This window comes from Zootoca vivipara, chromosome Z2, assembly GCF_965207765.1.
Source record: "Zootoca vivipara chromosome Z2, rZooViv2.hap1.1, whole genome shotgun sequence".
Taxonomy (NCBI): Eukaryota; Metazoa; Chordata; class Lepidosauria; order Squamata; family Lacertidae; genus Zootoca; species Zootoca vivipara.
In genome coordinates, this window is record NC_142585.1 from 16,470,857 (window position 1) to 16,494,446 (window position 23,590).

Here is a 23,590-nt window from a genome sequence, read left to right on the forward strand (position 1 = left end):
TGTTAGGTGGTGCTTTACAAACACTACTGTTTTGCAAAGAGGCAGTGCGCGCATTCTACTAACGCTCACCTCCCCAAGATGCTTTGCGCGCGTCGGCTTCATTTGTGCGCTACTGCGCAGGTACCCTGTCTTCTCCATTCCCCTCCCTCCTCCCTGGTGCGTGCTGCTTCTTTGCAAAACAGTAGTGTTTGTAAACAAAGCAAGCATTTTCTTCCATGTGTTTCATGAAAAACAAATATAGGAATCGGCTTGACATGCGGTCAGATTTCAGAGTGAAAGTTTCAAGTTTGGAACCTAATATTTCAGAAATAATTGACTCAAAGGACAGATTTAACTTATCTCAATAAGAACTGAAAAGTAAAACTAACTGTATACTGATGGAGTACTCTGTTGTAACTGTAAAAAACGTATAAATATAAAATATAAAAAGACTCTTAATTTGGCTCTCACTTTTTAATTTTAGGATTAGGAATTAATGGGGGTCCTTGTCACAATAGCGGCTCGATGAGGGGTCCTCGAGAAAATTTTGTTGGGAACCCCTGCATTAGTTCATACAGAAATACATCATATTAGGGGAAATTACTTTCAAAGATGTGTCCATTAGTCCAAACTGCATAGAAAATGTGTTTATTAGGATAAATTTCAGAAAAACTAAAATACTGAAGAATTTTCATGAGGATAAAAATAATCACAAATTGCTTATGAACTGTAGTGAACTGAATGAATGAACAAGAATTGGCAGATCCTTTAATCCCTACTAACTGCTTTCGTGAAATAATTTATTGCATTGCATCTGAACTGTCAAAACATGGGTTTGTAGTTACCTTCTAAACAGGAATGCAAATCAGGAAGAAGAGGGATGGGAAGGAGAACATAAATACGAGACTTATTTCCATGCTGTGAAACTGTGTCCAGATGATTACTTTAAAATGACATATGCTCTGTTCTGGACTGTTTGCATGTGAATAATATGTAGTTCAACACTATCAGCCGTTATCTCAACATATAATATAAGTAGACCTTACTGGTCATCTTCTTTGCATTCTGTAATATTCTTCTCTACTTGGAGAACTAGTACTGTATTCAGAGGATCCTGTAGCCATTGCAGCTGTATTTATACATTCTCACAGGGATTCCCAGTTCAGCCACAGGAAAAGAAAAACACCATTTTATTACTTAGTATTGACCCTAGCAACCTTTTAAAAAGTACCCAGAACTAGAGTGCTCATGTACTGGCAGCACAGATAATCTGAGGGAGGAGGATGTTTCCCACCTTGCCTCCTCGTTCTCTCCCTATTTGTGCAGCCCAATGCACAAGAGTCTAGTAAATTACTTGTCTAGGCAAATAAATGAGGCTTATGACCTTTCCTGGATTCCAGACACTTGCAAGGATGAATTGCTCCTTAAACAATCACCTGTTTAAAAGCTAGTTATGAATTATTTGTGCTTCTATGACTTGATAAAGAGAAAATTATGGTATGACAGGAATTCTTAACCTGTCTTTCATCATCACCAGGGGTGTGTTTTGCCATTCATGGTAATTGAAGCATTTTCTTCCTCTTTCTGTTTGTACATATATATGCACACTTGGAAACATACTTCTAAATCCAACTTGTATTCAACAAGCATAGATATGTTCCTGGATGATATTACAAATCTCTTCTCTGTAGTCATCAAAACCCCAATACTCCTGCTTCAGACTTTGCAATCTGACGATGTGGGCAAGAGATTTGGAGCTGTGAGACCATCTTGATTCTTGGCTTCTTAACTACACAGAGGAAGCCACATGTGACTGACTGCATGGGTTCAATGTGTGGTTGACTCATCACTGTAGGAGGAGGGGCAGATGCCGTAAGGAAACAGTGGTGTGTCTGCTCACAAAGAAGCCCACGTTTGACTCGGAGGACTACAATAGCTACTGCCTGGTCACTAATGTTCCATTCTTAGGGTGATTGAGAATGTGGTAATTAATCAACTCCAGTTACTCTTGGATGAAATGGATTATCTAGTTTCAGTCAGCTATGAGGATATTGGGATTAGGCAGAATAATATTCTGACATGGACTCAAGGCTGCTTACAGATAAAATAGGGACAGCTAAAAACATAGGGGAAAACCTATAATTAAAAAAACAATTAAACATTTATATATAAACTATATATAAATATAAAAGAGCTATTAAAACATAGAGTTATAATTAGAGTAAAAACAGCACAGCACCAGCCATTTCATTGAAAGCAGCCAGTTCCCAAAAACCTGTTGAAATAACCTGCCGGTGGAAGAACAACACAGAGGGAGCCAATCTAGGAAGGGAGTTCCAAAGTTTGGGAGTACCCACCGAGAAAGGCCCTTTCCTAAGATCCTACCTGGTGTCCCTGTGTGTGAGTGTTGTGGGACCAAGAAAAGGGTCTCCCCTGAACTTAGGCAAGTTTGTATGAAAGAATAGGGTTTTTTCAGATAGCTTGGACCTATGCCATATAGGGCTTTATAGCGCATAGCCAGCCGTTGTAATGAGGGAGTCAAATTCTTCCTATAACCAGCCCAGCTCCACAATCCGGCTGCAGCTCTTTGAACCAGTTGAAGTTTCTGAGCACTTTTTAAAAGAAGCCCCATGTAGACCATTAAGTATAAATGAAACAAATAATGCCTTTCTTCATCTTACTTGTTTTGTCTGGAACTGCACAAAATATTGCATACTAAGACATGTATAGTTATGATCGATAAAACCATTGATATTTTCAACACCTTTTCTAAATAATTAATGGTACTAAAGTTGGGTTTCTCACTGCAGTAGAACTATTAACTTACATTTTTAGGGAGCTTCTGCTGTAGCCCCCAAATTTCTTTTCTATGGCTTTTATTTGCTCTTTTTGATATTTGAAGTCAATTTATTAATTTATTTTTGATCTATATGTGTTTCACTCAAATGACACAGAAGTATTCCTCAGTCCTACTCTAGTGCACTTGACAACATGATTAATCAAGACTTGCATAAAATTGACAAGTGGACTTTTTGGACACTGATGATTATATAATTTTTGTGGGGTCACTTTGTGCGGTAGATGAAAGTTTTGGATGCTTTTTACTTGCTTTTGAAATAAATAACAGATGCTCCTTGAACATGTTTCAGCCATATTGGTCATGCAAAATGAGCAGTTTAATAACAGAAGCTCTTGCTGATTACAATTGTGATTGTGGAAAGCTTTGTCAATAGCACTGTTTCTTCTTCGCCAGAATACAATTATTCAGACTTTGTCCTTTTGCCTTTGTTGATACACAACATCCAAGATTCTGTCCTCTAAGATATGAAAGTTGTTCATTTTGACAATAATCTGTCAAATTTGAAATAAGTCATTATTGGGGTGAAAGTGGGGAAGAGGGAAACATTCAGTTTCCCTAAATGCAGCAGAGGTTTTTAAGGTCACTAATAAGACAGCAATTCAGAGAACACATTTGTTTACAAGCAAATGTGTTCTTGTCTGCTGAAGTGGTTATTTGTTGTTATTTTCATTTCTACACAAGCATTAGCACACATTGTGAGCACACATAGACACACACTCTTAAAAGATGTAATCAAAACAATGTTATATTGTATGACTGAAACAATCTTATATTGCTTCCCAGTTCAGCCCACTTCCACTACCCTTTCCTTACTCTGCCCCTTCCCACCCTGTGCTGATTTTCAACTATAAGTTTTCTGGATCAGAGAATTATACACTTATACTCTCTGAAGCTCCACTGGTAATCCTATATAATAAAGTCCAAGTTGTCCCTGTGTCCAAGCTGTCCCGTGTGTCCCTGGGGTACGGCGCATGTGCGCCAGGGACACAGGGATTGGACAGCAGAGACTGCACACGCGCACTCTCCCCCCCGCCTCCTCCAACCGCCGCTCCCGGCCAGAACATCAGGGAAGCGAGGGTGGAGGCCGGCGGAGACCTCCTCCTCACAACCCTCCCTGGCCCGTGAGAGGAGCGGCGGGAGGTCGCGAAGCAGCGGCAGCGAGGTAGGGGTTTGTGTCCCGCGTCCTTCCTGTCGGCGGCTGCGGGAGAGGAAGGAAGGAGGAGAAAGCAGCGCTTTCTCCTCCTCCGTTCCTGTCCTCCTGCCGCCGACAGCAAGGACAGGTCCCAGGGTTTGGAGAAGCGCTTTTGTGTTCTTAGATTCTATTTGTACCTTGTTCTTTCTTTCTTTTTTGTAATTCAAGGCCCTTTCATATTTGTATTGACAGTTCGAGTAGCATAAGTGTATCTCACACATGTAATATTTACATTCTGATACAGTCATTGTGTTTTGAGAAATACTGTGTAGGTTACATGGCACAATAAAATTTTAAATATTTTCTGTGAAACTGTAAGGGCTAGAGTTATACTTCTGATATTAAATGAAAGCTGAGAGGCCTTGTGTGTTTGTGTCTGCCTCCACAGCACTTTCAGGAATTTAGGAAATAGGTTTTGCTTCACTGATGACATCTCCGTTTGCCTCCTTGTGTGTTAACTTTGTCAGTGAAGCAAAGTATCAATGACCTTAGCAAGCACTTTCTGCATTGCTCTCTCTGTATGTCCAGAATAGATCATAGAATCTATTCCAGATTCTAGAGTGTATTCATTCATGACTGTAGACCAGCCTCATTGCTAACCCACCTCACTCCCAGTTTCTTAAAAAATAATAATCCTGTCTTATGAGTAAAAAGCAAGTTAGGAAAGCAGGCTGGAAATGGAGAAGAAGCATGCTCAGTTTTCTATCACTAAGTCAGCTATATTTCCATGTTAGTTATGGTGGCAGTTATTTCCCCTCCACTGTAGCCAGAACAGAAACACAAAGCTCTGGCCCTCTTTACCACCCCATTTACCTGCCTGCAGGGGATTTCATGCATTTGCTCATATGAACTCCAAGGGTGATCCAGGCGAGTGGTTAAAATACAAGACTGATTCAGAATATTTCAGATTATAACCACATTGTTATTTATTCTTAGTTTAGGAGACCTACCTCTCTGTCACTGCTTTTTTCCTTCCATGACGCAGAGTTGGAATAAGAGTTGGGTTGCTAGTGTGTGGCTAATTTAAGCAGTAACTTTATTGTTGCTATGGAAGAATTTCCAGAGTATTAGAAGTACTTGTAGCAAGATAAAACCATGTTACCCAAATTCACCACGTGTTTCAGAACTCTGAAAAACATAGTGAGTAGAGGGGGAACCAGTGTATTGAAGTGAATGAACAGTCCCTAGACAATGAAGAAATTTAGACTGTAGTGAAAAAAATGAACAAGATGTTTTTCAGCCCCCAAATCATGAACTATCTCAAGGCTCATGAGGCCATGGCCTTATAGAAACATGTCTATGTCTCATAAGTGCCAGGATGCGAGACTTCCTGTATCCACATCTATGACACTTTGAGTTCCATGATGGAAAAGGAGTAGGATATAAATGTAAATAAAAAATGGGGCCGGAAACAATATAACATCCTTAATAGTAAGTGAAAAGGTCATAGTATAGGAATAATGATATCAAGCAGGTTATTAGTCATTTATGGAAATACATTGGAATCTGATAGTTAAAGAACAGTAGTTTCTGTGGTGTAGAGTGTCTTTCATCAACAGAATTTTATATAAGAGTTGTTGACTCTTCCACGAACAGTCCATGATCTACTAGTGTTATACTTGTGGCTAACTTTGAAGATTTATTGGTTCTTTGTTTAGAATATGGCACCACTAACTGAAACCAATTATGGTAAACAAAGCTTACCTGCACTTAAAGCCAATTCCAGTTAGTAGCTAAGAGGCCATTTCTCTAACCTAGCCCCCAGTATACAAGGAACTAGCAAGGTCACTTATAATCACTTAAAGATTAAGGGGAGAGGGAAAGATACTCAAATATGATTTAATAAAACTTTGAGTAACATATACTGTTGTACTAAAAAGTCGTCCCTGTGGATTGCATCCCTGTGGATGTCCTTTTTTGCTTACCTTCAATTTAAGCACCAGTAGTTTGTATTATCCCAATGTTTTTTTTAAAAAAAAATGTGTGTAGGAAAGAAGCTCAAATAGGTACAGGCCTATACAGAATATTACAGAGCAAGAAGAAAAATATTTGAGCTCTTCTGCAGTTCTCTCTAAATCATTTATATAACCAACTATATGCATTGCTAAGATAGAATCTCTTTTGAACCTTAGTTGCTGTTTAATCTACAAATTAGATTTAAAGGAATGAAATATTAGGATTTCTATCAATAAATTTGAATAGAAATGGATTAATTTGAACTAATGGCAGAATAAAATGGTGACATTCTCACATTAAACATGATGATTTGGTATATTATATTATATATTCTCACTTATTTCATGAAGAGTAGAACTTTTATGAGCAGTAATTCAGAAAAATGGGAGCACGTTTTAATGGAATTATCCTCACAGCTTTCAAGGATTTTATTTCTGACACTGCTTTTCTTTCCTACACCTAGAATTGGTTTCTTAGTTATCATATTTTCCCTCAGTTTCAGCTCAGAGTCTTAAAAGCAACCTCGATTCCATGGAACATCACATACAGCGTTTGGAAAATGATATTAAGAAGTTCCCTAAAACAGAAGATCCGCATGATAAATTTGTTGAGAAGATGATAATATCCTTTCCGTATTAATAACAATATTTGTTTGCTAGTGAAATATGCAAATTACATTATTTTCTTTATTTTTATTAATCTTTTGTGCACAGGCTTTGCATGAGAAAACTACACAAAATGCATTTCCTCCCAGTTGTGTTATTGGGGGATGACTAGTAGTAAGTTAAGACATCACACCAAACTATTGTGTGTTAGGTAGTGTGCAAATACGTGGCTTCTTCATGTAGGTGTGAGCAGAGCCTATATCAATCTTATCTTAGTTGATCCTTCTCTGATAAGGGAAGATTCTGGGTGTGCGCGAATTGCATGTGTTGTAGGTTTCTCATAAGAATGTTCTGTGGATTGGTATTGTAGAAAGGAGGTTTTTAATGTGGTTCATTTGACACGTGTGTAGATGGAATCTACACACATATAAAAAGCACTGAAATGCTTTTTTTAAAAAAGTTTTGAAAAATATATTGAATTCACCATAGCTCACCATCACCATCTAGTGACACATTTGTATATTGCACTTTACAACAACACACTTAAAATGTTTTATTTGCAGCTGTATAGCTGAGTCCACAATCATCCATCTGTTTTGCTTTTGGTTTATTTTATGTTCCTCTTACTGATCAAATATGCAGTATTTCAATAATGCACTTGGGAAGAAGTACAGCTGTGTAGCAGCAGTCTGTGGCTGACAGCACTGAAAGTGACAACCTGCTTTGATTACTTCGTTGCGGTCCAAGGTAGAGTCACCTGATTGGGACTTCTGCTCCACCTGCCTAGTTTTGAAATGAAAGAAGTGAGGTAAGAAATTCTTACTATTTATGTGTTGCTACCGTTATACTATCATGAATGTTGTTGTTATATCAGCCAGCCCTCTGGTCTACGGCTGCCGTTGCTGAATACCAGGTCAGCTCCTCATTCATGATCTGATTGTGGATGAGGGGGCCAATCTGGTCTGTATCATGAAGACCTGGATGGCTGATCAACGTGAAATTGGTCTCGCCCAACTGTGCCCACCTGAGTACTCAGTGAAGCATCAGGGCTGACCTGAGAGTCAGGGAGGGGGAGTAGTGTGTAGACATTCCATCCATCTCTCTCTCCAGGTTCTCTGGGATATCTAGAGTGTGTGTTCCTAGAGGGCAATTGGGACAGATTAGAGATTCTGCTGGTTTACTGCCCGCCTCACTGTCCAGCAGTCTCCCTGCTTAAGCTGACAGAGCTGGTCTGAGAGGCAGTGTTGGGGACTCCCAGACTACTACTTCTGGGGGATTTCAACATCCATGGTGAGGTGACTGGCTTTGGGGTGGCTCAAGACTTCCTGGATGCCATAATAATCATGGGGCTTTCTCAGCATGTCACAGGCCACAAGCAGGTGGCAGGCCACACACTATACCTTGCTTTCTAAATTAGGCAGGAAGATGATTTGAAGGTGGGGGGTATTGTTGGCATCAATCTCTTGTCATGGTCAGATCACTTCCTATTGAGATTTAGGCTTTCAGTACTTCTGCAGAGGTTAGGAATGATGAGTATGGAAGATGCTTGTACAGTAGGAGTTCCTCGTCTGGTTCATTGAGATCTAGAATAATTTCCCTCAGAGAGCCTCAGAACTTAAGCTGAATCCTAAATTCAGCACAAACTCCGAAAATGTTTTTTTTTAATTGAACACATTTTTGCCCTGCTCCTCAGCCACAATGACTCCTAAATTGGCTTGCATCAGATCAACAGCAAATGAGTCACTGCTCTCAAACTTATAATCTAAAGGGCACACAGGGGGGAGAAAGGATAAGGACAGAAGAGTAAACAGAGGCCTTTGGTCTTAAAGCTTGTTGTAATGACCAGCTTGAATGGAAACAGTTTTAGAAAATGGATCTGCCCCACTTCTCATTTCCTGTTGCTTGATGGAATGGAATGAATAGTCATCCCTATGGATTTTTGTGATTCACATATCTTTTGAAACCAGGGAGCTGTCTTGTGGCAATGCATGATCCAGAAACAGTAACATTTGAGGTGGTGTATATTCTTATACAGAATTTGTTGAAATGCAGTGATACTGGGATTCATTTGAGGAAGTTGTCTATGTGAAGCCTGCATTGGCACCTTTGGTTCTACCTGGAGGTATTGGGAAAAGAAGTGTTCTGGGTTTAATTCTCACTGAGGAATTATACATTTGTCTGGATGACACCACCACTTCATGCTGCTGGTAGGGGTTCTCCTGATAAAATAAAATATCCACACACATAGAAAATGAGCTTTCTTAACATTTTTTTTGTTCTTATTCTTTTGTTTATTTAGGAGCATTTAATCATGTGTTAAGGGACCCAGGTGGCGCTGTGGTTAAACCACTGAGCCTAGGGCTTGCTGATCAGAAGGTCGGCGGTTCGAATCCCAGTGACGGGGTGAGCTCCCGTTGCTTGGTCCCAGCTCCTGCCAACCTAGCAGTTTGAAAGCACGTCAAAATGCAAGTAGATAAATAGGAACCGCTACAGCGGGAAGGTAAACGGCGTTTCCATGTGCTGCTCTGGTTTGCCAGAAGCGGCTTTGTCATGCTGGCCACATGACCTGGAAGCTATACGCCGGCTCCCTTGGCCAATAATGCGAGATGAGCGCGCAACCCCAGAGTCGGTTACGACTGGACCTAATGGTCAGGGGTCCCTTTACCTTTAATCATGTGTATGAGCCCTCACCTGCAAAATGCGCCCCCACCTACTCCCGGCAAAGCTTTGCTTATTGGTGTTGTACAGTGGCAGCAGCTTCTGGCTAGATCTCATGAGAGTTTCATAAGATATTGCTTGAAGCCGCCACAACTGTGTGACCCTGGCAGCAGTGCTTCCCTACGGGGTTCCATCACCTAAGGTGGATGTTTCAGTCCGCCTCATAGGTGGTCCAGCCCCAGCCCCAACCTCTGTGACAGTTTGGCCTCAGGCATCTCTGTGAAACTGTTTTATTAGAATCTGTTAAAATCTGTTGTTAGCAGGGGTTATGCAGAAACGTAGCCAGTAGCTAGGGCTGTGTTACTTGATTCTTCTTTTAGATTAGGGATCGGAAGGCAAAAGAAAATGGCTACTAGGATGTCATGTTTCGCTTCAGTGATTCTTTGTTGACATGTGGACCACCTCACAATTTTCCTCTTTAACTCCATAAAACTGTTCTTGGGATGGATTGTGCAGGTATGCTTCTGTTATGTGAATGGAAGCTCAATTAGGTTTGCCACCAGGATTCTGGCAATTTCTTCCTGCTTTTCTGCTTGAGCAAACTCTTCCTTTAATAAGGCTTCTGCTAAAATCATCCTGGAAACATTCAACACTGAGAAGCCTAGCTTTGATAATTTAGAAAAAGAAAAGCAATTTCAGAGCCTTGTGAACTTAGCTTTGACTTCTTATATTGTTTCTCTCTTTCTTCAGGTAATTAAGGCATTTTAAAATGAAAGTCCTCTGCATTCTATATCAGCAAGTTACAGATGGCTGGTTATTCTTCATTATTGTCACCAAAGTGTAACTGTTTGTCCACATGGGATAGGAATTACATTAAATTGTGAGGGTTTTTTTTTATTCTGTGCGTCTCTTAAAGATAAAAGCAAAATATTTTAAAAGAATTTTTATTAGGATTTCACAGAGCCTAATAACTGATCTTTAAATACATAAATAATATAATGATTAAATGAATTCACTAGTTGGAACCATGTGTTGCTTTTCTATTTCTGTACAAACTATGGTCTACCAGTAAAGTCATTACCGGTATATATGACTTGTAGCTCATTTCTTTGCATTATTCTATTACTTAAAGAGAGGCTGCATTGTAACTTACCAGTTGCACTATGAGGGTCAGAGATCTTTTTGTTATAATTGCATAATTTTGTAATTGTCAATAATAAAATTTGAGATGTGAATGCTACACATTTCAACAGGAAGCCAGCACTCTTAAATAAAACTGTACCATTTACTTTTTATTTTACTAAATTATCTGTCCCCTCAGTCTTTTAGTTTGTGAGATAATATACTTTTGGATAATATCTGATGGGAAAACAAAAACAATTGAAATTCAACATAGATTTGGAACTACCACTATATTTCTAAGGGGAGAGGATATTTCAGATAATTGAAAAGGGCAACAGGTATCTGGCTACGTGCTATACTCTTATCTCCACAGTGGGAAAGCAAGTAGAAAAGCTGCACTTCTCCCATTTGTGGGCATAGTACTCAGAGTCTAAGTACAATTATTTCCAAAAGTATTATTCCAGAATACCCAAACATATATCAAGTTACAAAGTGTGTAGATTAGCTGTAGAGTTCATGGCTAGATGTAAGCCAAGACTTTTCCCAAACACTTGACATGCCCCTTGAGATCTCCTTTTTGAAGAGCTGGGTAGGCACATTCATTTCATTGGGTCTCATTCCTGAACCATGGGACTGAGCAAACAAGTGAGTAGACTGGGTCTGTTAACACCAGAACAACTTATGTCACATCCTTGGAGACAGAGGAGGGGTTGACACTGTCTGTTCACTATTGAATGTAGTCTGCGGTACATCTGTGGGGTTGAGGAATGCTTCGCTGGTAGGAGGTGAAACGGGGGCCAATTTGAGCAGCTCTTCCTTGATGCTTGAGTTGCCCAGTGAGGCAGGGCTCCCCCCCCCCAACAAGGTACTCAGACGCTCCCCAGAGTTCAGGTCAACACCTACAAGATTGGTAGGCCCCTCCCCATGATCAAGATTCATATTGTCATCATATTCCTCCTCTGACCAGTCCCACCAAGACATCTCAGAGGGGCTTATGACAGCAAACATAATTAGATAAACCCAGGCATAGGCAAACTCGGCCCTCCAGATGTTTTGGAACTACAACTCCCATCATCCATGACTATCGGTCCTGTTAGCTAGGGATAATGGGAGTTGTAGTCCCAAAACATCTGGAGGGCCAAGTTTGCCTATGGCTGATAAACCTGATTGGATAAATCTATTTCAGATTGGCTCCAGGACCAATTCTGACACAAATATGGTATTGGTCACTCAGGTCAATGACAGCTATTGAGAGAGAGATGGAGGAAGGAGGGAGTGCAACCCTCTTCATATTTCTTGATCTGTTGGCATCCAGTGTTGTCAAACATCTGAAAGAAGGTTTTGGGTGCAGTCATTGGGGAATCTGGGGCTTACTGCTGTATACTGATGACACCCAGCTCTACCTCTCTGTGCAGCTGTGATGGTGCTGAACCAGTGCCCAGAGATGGTAATGGTTTTGCTGAGAGCAAACAAACTAAACCTGAATCAGATGGAAGAACTCTTGGTGTTCCTATCCAGGAATTGTACTCCCCCTGAAGCAAAAGGCATGTAGTGAGTGAAGCTGCAAAATAAAACTGAAATGATGTCATCTGCAAGCCCCAAACAACACTGCAACGCTCCTATTCTAAGAACCCTGTAGCCCTGAACAGGATATTTAGGTGCCCAGAGAACAGGGTGATAGAGCATCATAATGTGAAGCGGTGTTAATAAGCCATTCTATTGTCAATTAATCAAGATTCTTAAAAGTGGTCCTATTTACAATAACTGGGACCCAGCATCAAATTTCAAACAAAAAAACCCTCCTAATCTAATGTACCATCAAACCATTAGCAGAAAAGTAAAATAACAATAAGAATTCCCCTAGAGATGCTCAGGTATTTGAGGGTGTCTAAAAATAGTTGTCTGGATCCAAGTACAAGAACTTGAGTAATCAGATGCATTCTTAAATAATTCTCTGAGGTAGACTTTATTGATTGATATACTTTAAAGTGAAGATTCGTTTGTTCCAGTTGAATGAATCTTCCTCCAATGAAATGGGGGCAGGAATATTTGGGTCCAACTCATTATAAATCATATACAATTGATGTATTTCCAAACCCTTTTAAGTGTTAAGAAATACATCTACAGAAAAAACCATCAAGCCCTTTCCTTATTTACTATGACATTTTAGCAGAGAAGACTATCTTGATTTTTTTTATCCTTTTCACTCACTTCTGGGAAGGCTGTAGTGTAGAATATGTTCAGATTTTAATGTTGGTTATAAGGCAGCAATGTAATCCTCATCTCGTTTAGACTTGACTGCAAAGGGAAATGTGCTGTGCAGGAATGGCATCTCAACATACTTTAAGTGAATTATTTCTCCATAATGAGCTTTGAGGAAATCCCAGGTGTTGATAGCTGATGGGGTGTTAATGTCATTAACATTCTGTCAGTATTCCTTGTCAGTGTGTTAATGATGCCCTGCTGATCTGATGCACTGAGTCCTCTTCCTGGAGTAAAACTTTCTCTACCAGTCAGTCAGGATTAGGAAACTCTTCAGCATGCCCCTTGGTAGGTAGATTTGTGTTTTTCTCTCCACTATAGCAGATGAATAATAATAAAAAATAAGTAGAATCCTTCAGGAAGAAAAATACCACAGGTCCATTGCATAATCCTCTAGAAACATTTGTTATAACTATTCTTGCTTGTTAAAATGTGTTGCTCTATCTTTTGTTGTCCCCTTTGAACATATGCAGGGACGCGGGTGGCGCTGTGGGTTAAACCACAGAGCCTAGGGCTTGCCGATCAGAAGGTTGGCAGTTCAAATCCCCCCGACGGGGTGAGCACCCGTTGTTCGGTCCCAGCTCCTGCCCACCTAGCAGTTCAAAAGCACGTCAAGTGCAAGTAGATAAATAGGTACCACTCCAGCGGGAAGGTAAACGGCGTTTCCGTTTGCTGCTCTGGTTCTCCAGAGTCATGCTGGTCACATGACCTGGAAGCTGTCTGCGGACAAACGCCGGCTCCCTTCGCCAGTAAAGCGAGATAAGCGCATAACCCCAGAGTCGTCCACGACTGGACCTAACGGTCAGGGGTCCCTTTACCTTTGAACACATGCAGCACCCTGATTCAAAGGAGTACATGTAACCCTTGAAATAGAGCAGGGGTGGCCAACTCCCAAGAGACTGCGATCTACTCACAGAGTTAAAAACTGGCAGTGATCTACCCCCTCTTTTGGGGTTCAGGTCAAAGTTCCTTCCTTTTTTAGGAAGGAGGAAAGCCCATTTTTGGGGGGTTCAGGTCAAAGTTGTTGAGTTTTTTTCAGGGAGTAGGTAAAATACTGAGGGTTTTTTAGGGAGCCACAGTTGTTCAGCTTCGTTGGGGGGAGCCAGTGATCTACCACAGGTGTCCAGTGATCTACCGGTGATCCAGTGATCTACCGGTGATCCAGTGATCTACCTGTTGGACATGCCTGAAATAGAGCATGGAATCTTGGCATTCTTTTTATAGGTGTGAATGGATTCCTTCTCATTTCTGTTCTTGGACTTGGGTGGGGAGGGGGCTGTATTATATATTTATTACCTTGCAGCATATGCTTCCTTTCATCAAATAGTCCCAGGACAGCTTATAAAAATAACACACTTAAAATAAGTATATTCTACATTAAAATTATATATACCGGTACACACACACACACACACACACACACACACACACACACGTGTGTGTATATGTGTGTATGTATTTTGTGGGGCACCAGCAGCCCAATTAAATGTTTTGGCCCCTAAACAACCTTGTTGGATATTTGCTCTATATAAAAACAAAGCAAAAAACAATATCCTTTTTAGGACATGCTGTTGTGCACAGGGAGAGGTTATTATGCCATTCTCATTTCACAGAGAATGTAGAAATATGCTTTATTTAATTAATAATAATATTAATAAAATTTATTTATACCCCACCCTCCCCAGCCAATACCAAATATAAAACTATTAATTAAAATACAGCTTTAAAACAAGATTAAATACAACATTAAAATTAAAATGCAGCCTCATCAGAAAAAGGGGGAGGGGATCAAGTTGATTCCAGGCCAAAGGCCAGACAGAACAACTCTGTCTTACAGGCCCTGCGGAAAGAAATCAAATCCCACAGGGCCCTGGTCTCATGAGACAGAGCATTCCACCAATATTGAAAAGGCCATGGCTCTGGTTTAGGCTAATCTGACTTCCTTAGGGCCTGGGATCTCTAAGGTGTTGCCATTTGTGGACCTTAAGGTTCTCCGTGGGGCATACTGGGAGAGGCAGTCCCGAAGGTACGAGGGTCCTAATTAGGGTGTGGTAGGCTATTTATTTCCAGTGGGAGATTACTGACTGATTTGAGAGTGTTGTTTGACTTCATTTGAGTGAGTTACTGGTAGATGTGCTACTAGATTCTGGAATTAACCAAGGCCAGATGCAGCCTCCTGATTATGGTAGGCACTTACTGGGATTCTCACAGACTTACACAATAATGGCTTTCCTTGTCCTTCACAATTATATTGTCTTTGCTCAGAGCAAAACCAAATTACATATTTAGCCTTAGGGCATGTGCAGAATTCCATCTGAACCAAGCTTCTTTTCTTTCTTTCACGTAGTGATGAGAATAAGACCAGCAAAATAACTCTTCTCCTTGTAGCGTAAATCATTAGCACATTTACTTCTGGCTGGATGAACAGGAACATATTAGGAAATATATAAAAATGTGATATGACAAATACTAACATGGCAGCATTTGCCTCAGTGTATTATACAGCTGTATAATTTTATGTATTTTTTCTGCTATAATTATGACACTGAGAAGGTAGACACTGTAAACAAAAATTACATTTTACTTTCCTTTGGTTATTTTTATGTGGCTCCTTAGTGGGGGACACTGTTAGGGACAATGCTAGGGGAAAGACAGCAACATGGGAAGCAAGCAGTTTGAAAGCACGTCAAAGTGCAAGTAGAGAAAGAGGTTCCGCTCCAAGCGGGAAGGTAAACGGCGTTTCCGTGTGCTGCTGTGGTTCGCCAGAAGTGGCTTTGTCATGCTGTACGCCGGCTCCCTCGGCCAATAGAGCGAGATGAGCGCGCAACCCCAGATTTGGTCACTACTGGACTTAATAGTCAGGGGTTCCTTTACCTTTACCTTATGTTTAGCTAAGCTTGAGGAATTTTGTATTAAATGCCTGTGTGAACAGAAGGCAGCTTTTGCAGTAATCTCTCCTTCCCCTTTCCCCTCAAATTTGCTGTACTCTTCTGCCACCCAAAAAGTCTTTCCAGAAGGTGAGGGACCAACAGAATCCTATGGGTTGTATCATACAGAATGATTTGTGGTGCTCCACTGTTATAAGGATATTTTGCTCAATTTGGGGCAGTTTTCCTCTTCCCCATAGGAACACAGCCCACAATGTTAAGTAAGTCTGCTGATCCCTGAAAAGGTTTTGGGTTTCTTGGCGTGGGGGGTGGGGGACTTGCAGAGGTAGATAGAGAATGTTGTTGATGTACAAAATATTGTGACTGTGATGCAGATAATTGAATGGGAGTGTTGTTGCATTTCTTGCTTAGGAATCCTGTGTGATGTGTAACAAACTGGCTCTAAGAGCAATATGACTTTCCCAAGTAATTTATTATTATAGCAGTAGGAGGGGTCGCACATTTGATTGGAAGCAAGCAGAGAAAAATCACTGTACATGCTCAGTGTACCATAGGCACAATTAAAATGGCTCTTCTTTCATGGCATCCTGCTGTGAATATTTGCTTGTGAGCAAACAGTTGCTGAGATAAGTAAGGTGGTCAATGGAAAGTATGGTAATATAATCTTTTACACTTAATAGCCAAGGAAGTTGTAGCAAGAGGAGGAGCACTACCTTTAACAAAAATACTATAGGTTACCATTTTTGGAACTGACTGTAATTAATAGAGAAAGAAATGGGTTTCTGATAAAATCTGAGTAGAAGTCTAATAGCAAAACTAAGTATATTTGCATTCTTCACAGTTCCATGACAGTGAAATTAAACATACATTTATGTAGGATTTAACAACATTGTGTAGAGATCTTAGTTGACATTAGATTCTTCCAGAGCTTATTGCCCCTTGTTTATTTGCCTCCGTCCCCTAGTGAAACTGGAAACAGTAAAATTGTGTAGTTAAATTAAGAGACACAAGATTTGCCAGCTATGATTAAGTATATCATGCAGGAGGGAATATCATAGCCTCCCACATCTGAGCTGTGCATTTTTATCAACTACACTTTAAGTGAGTCATAGGGATTCTCTGCTTCCTTGTACTACATTTTATTAAATGACTAGAAAGTCTTTAGTTTTATAAAACTATTTCTAGTTGCATTGTAATTGTGGGTGCATTTTTTCTTATAACTTCTGAGTGAATAAAGTCCTGAATGCCTTGTGTGTCGAATGTTTTGGCTCCCGAATGCCGCAAACTCGGAAGTGAGTGTTCCGGTTTGCAAACATTCTTTGGAACCTGGACATCGAATGGGGCTTCCATGGCTTCCGAACATTTTAGAAGTCAAACAGACTTCCGGAACGGATTCCATTCGACTTCCAAGGTACCACTGTATTTGTGTACACATAATATGTGCACATACCACCCAAAAATACTTTGCAGTAATGTATAGTTGATTACATTTCTTGAAACCATTTTGATCAGCTAAAAGATGGGCAACAGCTTTTTTTATATTCTAACACAAATGATTCTGTAAACTGAAGAAAATCCTAAGGAGTAAACCCTACAAAAATATGGAGTGGAGTCCCTAGGACAGTTGGATGGTGCCTTGTATGCCTCCATCTGACAACTCCTGGTGCCAAGCAAACCACTCTACCTTCCTTTGGACCACATCAGTGAGGTTGAGGAGGGGACATGTCATCTGAGCAGCCTAGAACTTCCATACACATTGCCCAGGCTTGTGCCCCAGAGAAATCACTTAGATGCTGCTAATGCAGCAGAAACCACACAGGAGACAGCTTTTATTCTCCAGTGGTTTAACTTCTCCCCCAGAGATGCACTCCATTGTCTCTTGCGACAGATGGATGCCAACAGGGTTTTAGTTGGTTTGTGACCACCATAGTGTGTGGTCCAGTGAACTGCTTTTATACTTGCCTGTAGTAGAAGTTCTTCTAATAAATACCAACTTCTATCTGTACGATCCCCCCTATGCTGTACCGCAGACTACTTTGAAGAAAGCCCCACTAGATTAGGCTATTGTGTTTCTAAATTGCCATTTGTCTCCTCTCAGCTAAACTTGTGTTTTACTTGATCCAGCCTATCCTTCTTCCACATCTCATTCCTGAGGTGTTGTCTTCCCACATAAACTTAATCTATTTGGCATAAGTTACCTCAAAGCACTTCGAGCACAGTAGCAGCTATTGTACTCTCTTCTGTGAAAGCACACACATAATCTCCATAACAGCAGAAGTATGAATAAGTTGGAATGAATTTCTTATTTGAGCTTCTCTTCACGCATCTTAGTTTGGAAGATATCACGGAGAAGAGCGTAGATATAGTTGCATTATTTGCAAAGATTACAAACAGATAGGCAGCTTTGAAATGATGAGATGTGCATGACTGTTAATTACATACGTAGTTCTATCATTTAGTTTATAATCTGCTCCTTAGGCTGAGTCTGTTGGTCTAGCTTTTACATCTATTGTTAAACTTGTTTTACATGAACCCAGGCATCCTCTTTGTAACAAAGTGAGTGATAGAAGCATAAGAACAACAGGAGAGAGAGATTGAATGTTGGGGAGAGTTGGAATGAGTGAGACCACTAGAAGTGAATGGTTGAAAGGGAAGCAAGGGAAAAGGACTGGTACTCTAGATATCTGGAGGAAAAGGGGTTTAGTATGTAGAAACATTGTTTTCCATTCTTTATTAAATAACTCCATAAGTATTTTTAATTAATATAATCAACAACAGGTTTAAATACCTGATGTATTCTGGTCTACTGTAACATATACAGTCATACCTCGGTTCCGAACACTGCAGGTTGCAGAAGTGCAAAATGATATCACGAGCACGCAGAAGTACCGAATCATGTCACACGCATGCACAGACGCAGTGCTTCAGGCTGCAAACGCTGCAGGTTGCAAACGTGCCTCCTGCACGGATCACGTTCACAACTCAAGGTATGACTGTATCATTGCACATTTTTGCCATGTCCTGCAGCAGCAATTCTTCAGCCATAGACTAAATCCTATTTTAACTGCAAATAGAGGTGCATTATCAATCAAATGGCTGGTGGGTTGCATTTGGATTTGTGGTCTCAATCTACACCCACTATGACTTCCTAGCTAACTATGAGTAAAAGCAGTGATATTATCATGTAGCACTTGTTAATGTAGATGGTCAAAATAAGTGGAGTCTTTAATTTGTTTTTATTACAGAATGAAATTGGGGGAACCTAAAAGAAAGGTAATGAATAGCAATATATTATTACCCTGACATGTTTAGTGGGGGTACTTCTGGGATCCATGTTGGAACCAACTTTATTTAAGTCCTTTATATGAGATCTGCAGAGAAAGCTAGAGAGAACTTTAATTAAATTTACAGATAATGCAAACAGTAGGGTGGATAGAGCAATAATAGGAAGCCTAGGGAGAGCTGAAAAATGGACAGGGAATAATAAAATATCAAAATATCTAAAATTTGCCCTTGCGATCCCCAGAGCAAATATGCTGTTCACATAAATGTAATGAAGGAATACTTAAATGTGAGATGATGACAAATACCATACAAATTTACACGTGTGAAGTGGCAGCTGAAACATCTTTGAAAGTCATTCAGGATGTGGATTTCTAAAATAACCAGGAATGATTGTATTCTTACTCTATATTTTATTCTTTGTTCTTCCAGAAAGTATTGGTAACTTGAACTAATAGCATAATGTGTAAATTAAGTTGGATTTCTAAGATATAAAAGGTTGCATGGAAATCTTACATTCGTCAGACTAAATTATTTGCTGTCAGAGACATACCTTGATTTTCAAAGTATTAAAATGGCTTAAATGTGTCTACTATAAAATACATTATATGTGCTTTAACATGTCTAAATAAAGATTATCATACCCTGTATACTTTCATTTACAAGTTCCTTTTGTTTCAAATAATATGCTGATATATCATATATATATGCACTTCAGACCAACTGTGCATTTCTTTTGCTTCAGTACAGAGCTGTTTCATAGACTTGCAGAGTTGGAAGGTAACTTGAGGGTCATCTAGTCTAAACCCCTGCAATGCAGGAATCTCAGTTAAAGCATCCATGGCAGATGGCCATCGAACCTCTGTATAAACCTCCAGTGAAAGAGAGTCCACAACCTCCTGAGGGAGCCCGCTCCACTATTGAACAGCTCTTACTGTCAGAAAGTTCTTTTCTGAGGTTTAGTCGGAATCTCCTTTCCTGTAACTTGAATTCTTTAGTATGGCTCCTACCTTTCTGAGCGGGAGAAAACAAGCTTGCTCCATCTTTTGTGCCACAGCCCTTTAGTTATTTGAAGATGGTTATAATCAGTGCTATTTTTCAAGAAAAAGAGTTGCCAGTACTCACCATGAACACCTCCCTTGTTCTCTTGCAATGGTGCAATGGTGCCCACCTGAAAGATGCCAGAACTGAGTTCTTGTGAGTTCCTACTTGGGGGGGGGGGAGAGAAACACCCTGACTATAATATCTCCTCTAAATCTCCTCTTTTCCAGGCTAAACATACCCAGCTCCCTTGGCCTTCATAAGGCTTGGTTTCCATCCTCAGCACACATTACATCGTGTCAATATCCTTCTTAAATTGTGACACCCAGAACCAAGCACAGTATTCCAGGAGGAATATTTGGAAAAGTATCTTTAAAGAGTTGAGCTTTAAAGGCTCAACAAATAGTTTTGTGGATTAAAATATATAGCACTTAACTATTCTTTATGTGGTGTGGCAGTGAGTGAGGGGCAGATAGCTAAATCCCCCAAGTAAACCAAGCCTTGAGCATAGAAATTCACAGCAAGAATTTCATTTTGCTATTGCTGCCTGTTTATATGAAGTAATTTGATCCTGCACAGAATCTAAAAATGATTGAAATTTGTTGCCTACGAAACCATTTCTTAAAACTGAAATCATTCGAGAAAATTTGGAAATAATGAAACCAGAGTTTATAAATTTCTTTTGTAGAGGCCTAAACCTATCAATCATGCCTATTTCTCTTAGGTTTATACCAAAGTGTTTCCTTAATTGTGTACTGTAAAGTTCCTAGTAGCCCAATCGAGAGCTGTTAAGAGTTTTGCTGACCCAGCTGTTAAGAGACCCAGGTGGCGCTGTGGGCCACTGAGCCTAGGACTTGCTGATCAGAAGGTCGGTGGTTCAAATCCCTGTGACGGGGTGAGCTCCTGTTGCTCGGTCCCAGCTCCTGCCAACCTAGCAGTTCAAAAGCACATCAAAAATGCAAGTAGATAAATAGGAACCGCTACAGCGGGAAGGTAAACGGCGTTTCCATGTGCTGCTCTGGTTTGCCAGAAGCGGCTTTGTCATGCTGGCCACATGACCTGGAAGCTATATGCCGGCTCCCTCGGCCAATAATGCGAGATGAGCGCGCAACCCCAGAGTCGGTCACGACTGGAGCTAATGGTCAGGGGTCCCTTTACCTTTACCTTTATCTTCTTCTGTAGAGAATTAAGTTTTGGATAGTAAGAATAGCAGATTGGGTAGAATATTCATAGAGATAGCTGATATTGTACCCACCCAAGAAAGTTGTAGTGTCTGCCACCTTTAAAGATCTTCAGCTATTTTAAGACTATTTGCGTGCTTTTATTATTGTAGCTATAATCAGTGGTTATTTGTGAATGTGGGTGCAACAAAACCCCTAAGTATTCTATTGCTCTATTTTTAATTGAAATCCGAAGTCTTGGTAGACAATGGGTCAGCACACCTGGCTGTCAACTGGAAGGTTGGTGGTTCGAGCCCAGCCAGGGATGGCTGTGGGCTGGGTTCCTGCCTTGCAGGTGTTGGACCAGATGATCCTCAGAGTCCCTTCTAACTCTACAATTCTATGATTCTATGATTCTAGAAGGTATTTATCACTTGAGTTGTCAGGTTTATTCTGAAACTCACTGATTAAGTATTTTTGATCTTGTAACCAGATCCTGCTCGAAAGGTGTTGATGTATTGATGTTTCTGGGTTGTTGGTTTTTTTTAAAAAAAAAAATGCTGTATCTTCTGCATACAGTGAAATCTTGAATTCTTTCAACCCTAAGTTAAATCCATTGATCCTTTGGTTGGTTCTTATCAACCTTGCTGTTGGTTCTAAAAAAAATGCGAGCAACAACAGAGATAATGGGCACCCTGGACATGTTTCACTCTCTAATCTTAATGCCTTTGAGAAATAACTGTTAACACACACAAAAAAAATCACTGTTGAGTCCTTATATAGGATGTCAAACCATTCTTTAAATCTGCCACCAGGAATCATTTATTGAAATGGTTCTTGCTACTCAAACACTTTCAGTTATGGAGGATCATATACTGGCATCTTGGTTTAGTAAAGAAATCTATCACTATGATTGGAATAATTTAGGATCCTTGGTTAGGAAGAACTTCAATTATAGTTTCTGACCATGAATCTGGGGAGTTTTTGTTTTTTAAAAAAAATCAAGAGAGATGTAGTGATCATTGTTATATAGTAATGAGTTATTTTATCACTGAAAAATTTTAGATGTTCTTTTTCCATTGTTCAGAGTTTTTCTCAATCATTTTTAAAAAACAAACAAACAAATAAAGGCTTTTGCTGCATTCCAGATTAATGGCCAGGTTACCTCTGGCATAATATTCTGCCAAAAAAACATAAATCAAGATGTTGTGCTAATATACATATTTTTATTTTTAATAAGTACATATATTAATTGTTATTTTTAAAAAATCTGTACTCAGTTAATCAGGGCAGATTTTTCATTACTTAAAAATTGTTGTTAATTGATTCATGTAGCCCCGTGATACTCCCAGCATGGTTACTCCATAATTATCTGAGTCTCTGTTCTTTCTAGCTATTCAAAAAGGACACAAATACCAGAGTTGGTTGGTTTGATCCAGGAAGCTAAGAAGGTACTTGTGCTGATGTTATTCTACAAGTATCTGGTATGAGGAAAAGGACATTCTCTGAAGAAGGTTGTTTGATAGATCTTTGTCAGGTTGTTTTGGGGCTTAGCAACAGTTAATATTTATTAATTTTTTTAAGGGTTTTCTTGGTTTACAAAGATATGTGCAATGTCTCTCTTTGCATTTTTACAAGTCAGTTTCATTTGCCGAGGCATTGGTGAGGAGAGGGGAAGGAAAGTAGATGGGGGGAGGGGAGGGGTGGGGTTGGGTGACAATGTTTCGATTTTGCTGAATAAGTGTGGGGTTTTTTTTGTCAGCGTCGCTTGTGTAGGTTCTCTGTTGTTCACTTGTGTTCCTTTGATGGTCAGTGATGTTGGGGTTGGCCTAGGATATGGTTGTTCCTTTGGGGTTGGCTGTGGTGGTCTTTGTTTTGTGTGTGAGTGGGGTGGGTGAGTGTTTTGGGTCAGGTTAACCATATTGATTCGTATGCTGTTGGTGGATTTTTGTCATTGTCTTGTTGGGCTGTGTATGTGATAAAGGGGAACCATACTGGGGTGAAGCCGTCTTTTTCTATTTGTCCCCATACCAAACAGGTAATATTTGTGAACTTGATACTTCTCTCCTTGGGTGTTAAGTCTTGAAACAAGCATACAATGTTGTTTAATCAATAACATTTGCATGTACAATGAAAGGTAGGTTATAAGTTTTCTCTCTCTTTAAAATAAGCTGTCGAGCATGTTACAACAAATAAGGCAACACAGAGCCTTTTGGACTTTGTGAAGTCTCATAAATTTCCAGCAGATTGCTCTTTCATTACCTAAGAAGCTGAGATGACGAGTAGATTTAAGGCCTTTTGCCGATTCAAATACAGCTATGACCACTTTGCAGATACACCTATAATATTTTTGTAAGTTAAAAGGTATGAAATTAATTAATGATTAAGTGTTTTAATTTTATTAACCCTGTTCTAAGTGGGATAATGTTTTACATTTTTATATAGTGCACCTTTAAATGAAAAAAACTCTAAAAGTAAGACTAGCTTCTTCCTTAAGATTATTCTAGTTTTCATAATTAATGACTTTATTGCATTTTACATTATGTCCTAAAGTGCAGATAAAGCATTTTCTGCAATTAAATTAA

At 39.8% G+C, this 23,590-nt stretch overlaps 1 protein-coding gene across 8 annotated transcripts in view; it reads left to right on the plus strand.

Moving 5' to 3' along the window:
* DIAPH2 (diaphanous related formin 2) overlaps nt 1-23,590 on the plus strand; it is a 339,062-nt gene that overhangs the window by 182,052 nt on the left and 133,420 nt on the right. For 7 of the 8 annotated variants that reach the window (XM_088664504.1, XM_088664505.1, XM_088664506.1 and 4 more), the window contains one exon: nt 6,484-6,608. In XM_088664504.1, coding sequence (XP_088520630.1) covers nt 6,484-6,608 — 125 coding nt within the window. Of the gene's footprint in view, nt 1-6,483; nt 7,401-10,000; nt 10,336-23,590 lie in introns of those variants that run through there. The other variant, XR_015948654.1, reaches the window with a different exon arrangement.